A 3,388-nucleotide genomic window follows, 5' to 3' on the forward strand; every position below is an offset into this window, starting at 1 on the left:
AAAACCTGGGCCTGAAGCCACCCTTCAATTTATAGCACTATGGCCTTATCACTCCAACAATGAAGAGTACAAGTCCTCTCTTAGGGTTTTTTAATGAACACAGATTTTTCAAATCAAACAAAAACTATGAATGTACATAATTAATTCCAAGCAACTATCTTCACTGTTTCCAGTCATCATAATAACAGAAACCCAAGACCATAATTGCCCATATTCTCATCACTGAAAGTCAAATTTCATTTGTCCATGTTACCTTCTATGAATGGCCCTTTTGTTTATGCATCTTTGATATTTTCAATTTTCTTTAGTATGCATCAGAAATGCAAATTTTCCCACCTGAAAATAAGTGACCCTGAAGGAGTTCTACTTTCCCAAACCTGGAAAGTTAAGGGATACCCAAATGTAATGATGATCCTTACAGTACTCTACCCTTTCATATACAATGTCTCATTACATCTTTATGATAAGTTTGCAAGGCAGTCAGGGCTTTAAGAAACTGACAAAAACATAGTCTTTTGTCATACCCTCTCTGTGGCTAAACCATAATAAAAGCCCTTTCTGAGCAGAAGGTCATTGTGAAGAGTTTCTGAAACATAGAGGAAGTTGAAGTTACTTCTAAGTGAACAGAATGACATTTAAACCAGGTCTTAAAGGATGGGTAACATTTGGACCTGCAGAGATGGCAAGAGAGGGAACAGAAGGCATCACCACCAAGGCAACAAGTAAGAAAAGCCTGTGACATATTCAGCAAACTGTTTGCTACAGAACAAAATACATGAAGATGAAAGGAAACAAGGCTAGAGTGGTAGGCTGGGCCCAGTTCATATTTAAAAGTTTAAATTAAGCCAGGCATGGTGATGCACGCCTTGTAATCCCAATGGCAGGCGAGGCTGAAGCAGGAGGATCACGAGTTCAAAGCCAACCTCAGCAACTTAGTAAGGTCCTTGGCAACTAGGTGAGACCCCATCTCAAAATAAAATACAAAAAAAAGGGCTCAGTAATAAAGCACCCCCAGTTTCAATCCCCAGTCAAAAAAAATGTTTGAATCATTTTCAGCAGGTAGTATGATTTTTAGAAGAAAAATATGCCAAAGAGTTTTCTTGCATTATTTGGGTTCCTTTACCCTCTAATTATGTGGTTTTTAAGCAAGTTAGCTTCTGTGTGCTTCAGCTTCCTTGTCTGTAAAAATGGTGTAATATACCTATTCCAGAGGATTATTATGGGGATTAAATGAGATAATGCATGCCAAGCAATTAGGTCAGTGCCTGGCACATAGTAGTCAGTTTGTAAATGTTATCTGTTATTATCATAACAATTCATCTCCATCACCAGGCTTTGTTTATTCAGTCCTAAAATGAGAAAGTTGGTCTGTATCAATTTAATTTCTATAGCCCCTTAACATCTTCAACACTATTTATTGCACCATCTTCTTGCTCCTTCTTGTACTATACTAACCTAAAACCCTACTGAATTGGTGGGAATTCTGTCTTTTAATAAAAAGGTTAGAATAATTGATTGCCAGACTCTTAAATATTTCATCTAGATGAGCAAACTGGAAGTGTTGAGCCAAGAGTCTACAAGCTTCTTTTAGCATATTCATGACTTCAATTTAATAAAGAATGCAATCAATTTGGATGAGAAATTCCAATAATCTTTGAAAATCATAATCTGATAAGGTGTTAATATCTAAAATATCTAAGGAATACAAATAACTTAATAGCAAGAAAAAATCAAGAACATTCAAGGGATATGAATAAACATTTGTCAAAAAATGACATACAGCGAGGCGGCGGCAGTGGCAGCGGCGGCGCGGCGACTGAAGCGCGCGAGATTGAGGCGGCAGCGCTGGGGACGGCTGCTCGGGACGGCTCTGTAGGAAGGAACGTGGTTGCCCCCTCCCTCAACTCCCGCCCCCCAAGATTCAAAATGGATAGTATAGAAGAACCTCAGAAAAAAGTCTTCAAAGCTCGAAAAACAATGAGAGTGAGTGATCGTCAACAACTTGAAGCTGTGTACAAAGTCAAAGAAGAACTGTTAAAAACTGATGTCAAGCTATTAAATGGCAACCAAGAAAATGGAGATTTGGACCCAACCTCACCTTTGGAAAATATAGATTATATTAAAGATAAGGAGGAAGTGAATGGTATTGAAGAGATTTGTTTTGATCCTGAAGAAAGTAAAACAGAATGGAAAGAAATGTCCTGTATCCTAAATGTTAATGTAAAAAACAAGCAGGATGATAATTTAAGTTGTGAACCTTTGTCTCCTAAGAATATAACTCCTGAATCAGCCTCTAAACTGACCACTGAACCAGCTTCTGGTGATCCAGCCACTGTAGATCCAGACTCTGAAGAACTAGCTTCTATAGATCCTGCCTCTGGTGATCCATCTGCTGATCCCTCCTCTGCTGATCCTTCCTCTAGGGAGCCTGTCTCTGGTGATCTTAGCTCTGGTGATTCCACTTCTGGTGAACCGGTTTCTACTCAAGTGATTTCTGGTGAGCCAGTTTCTGGTGAACCAGTTTCTGGCGAAACTGCCTCTGGTGAAATAGGTTCTGGTGATCCTGCTTCTGATAATTCAGCCTCTGGTGATCTAGCTCCTGGTGAACTATCTTCTGGTGATCCTGCTTGTAGCGAATTTTCCTATGATGATCTGGTTTCTGGTGATCTGGCCTCTGGTAAACTGGCCTCTGGTGAATTGGCCTCTGAACTGACTTCTGAATCAACCTTTGAAGCCACCTTTGAACCAAGTTCTGTACCAGTTTGTGAACCAATTACTGAAACTGACAATACAGGGCAGAGTAGCAAAAAAGATGATGATTTTCTTGAAAAAAAAAGATGATGATGAAAAGTTAGATCAAATTCAGTGTAAAGATTCATTTGATCAGAAAAAAAAGGTGATAGTAATATTGGTGGCAGTGAAGAAGCTGCAGAAACAGATAATACAATTATTTGTTCAGATCTACTTCATGAAAACGAAAAGAAGGTAGAGGAAGATCCTATTACAGAGCTTGCTTTAGGAGAAGAGGCTATATCCAGCAGTATGGAAATTGACCATGGTGAAAAGAATGAAGATGAAAATTCTACAGACCTTGTAGAAAGCATTCATGAAAATGTTAAAAAAGACGACAAAAATGAGAATATCTTAGAAAGTGCAGATTCTATGGAGACAGATGAAATCATCCCTATTTTGGAAAAACTTGCTCCTGCTGAAGATGAACTTACTTGCTTTTCTAAAACTTCTCTCCTTTCAAATGATGAGACAAATCCAGATTTGGAGGAGAAAATGGAAGGTTCTTTTGGATCTCCATCTAAACAAGAAAGTAGTGAGAGTTTACCAAAAGAAGCCTTTTTGGTCCTCTCTGATGAAGAGGATATTCCATGTGAAA

General features: G+C 38.5%; 1 protein-coding gene across 1 annotated transcript in view; it reads left to right on the top strand.

The window, feature by feature from the left end:
* Positions 1–1,788: 1,788 nt before the first annotated feature.
* Positions 1,789–3,388, top strand: part of LOC107159258 (activating transcription factor 7-interacting protein 1-like) — a 39,640-nt gene continuing 38,040 nt past the window's right edge. Inside the window, 3 exon segments of the mRNA XM_048797434.1 lie at positions 1,789–2,829; positions 2,831–2,888; positions 2,891–3,382. Of these exon segments, the coding sequence (XP_048653391.1) occupies positions 1,927–2,829; positions 2,831–2,888; positions 2,891–3,382 (1,453 nt within the window). The 5' untranslated portion in view covers positions 1,789–1,926.

Source organism: Marmota marmota, unplaced genomic scaffold (assembly GCF_001458135.2).
Source record: "Marmota marmota marmota unplaced genomic scaffold, marMar, whole genome shotgun sequence".
Taxonomy (NCBI): Eukaryota; Metazoa; Chordata; class Mammalia; order Rodentia; family Sciuridae; genus Marmota; species Marmota marmota.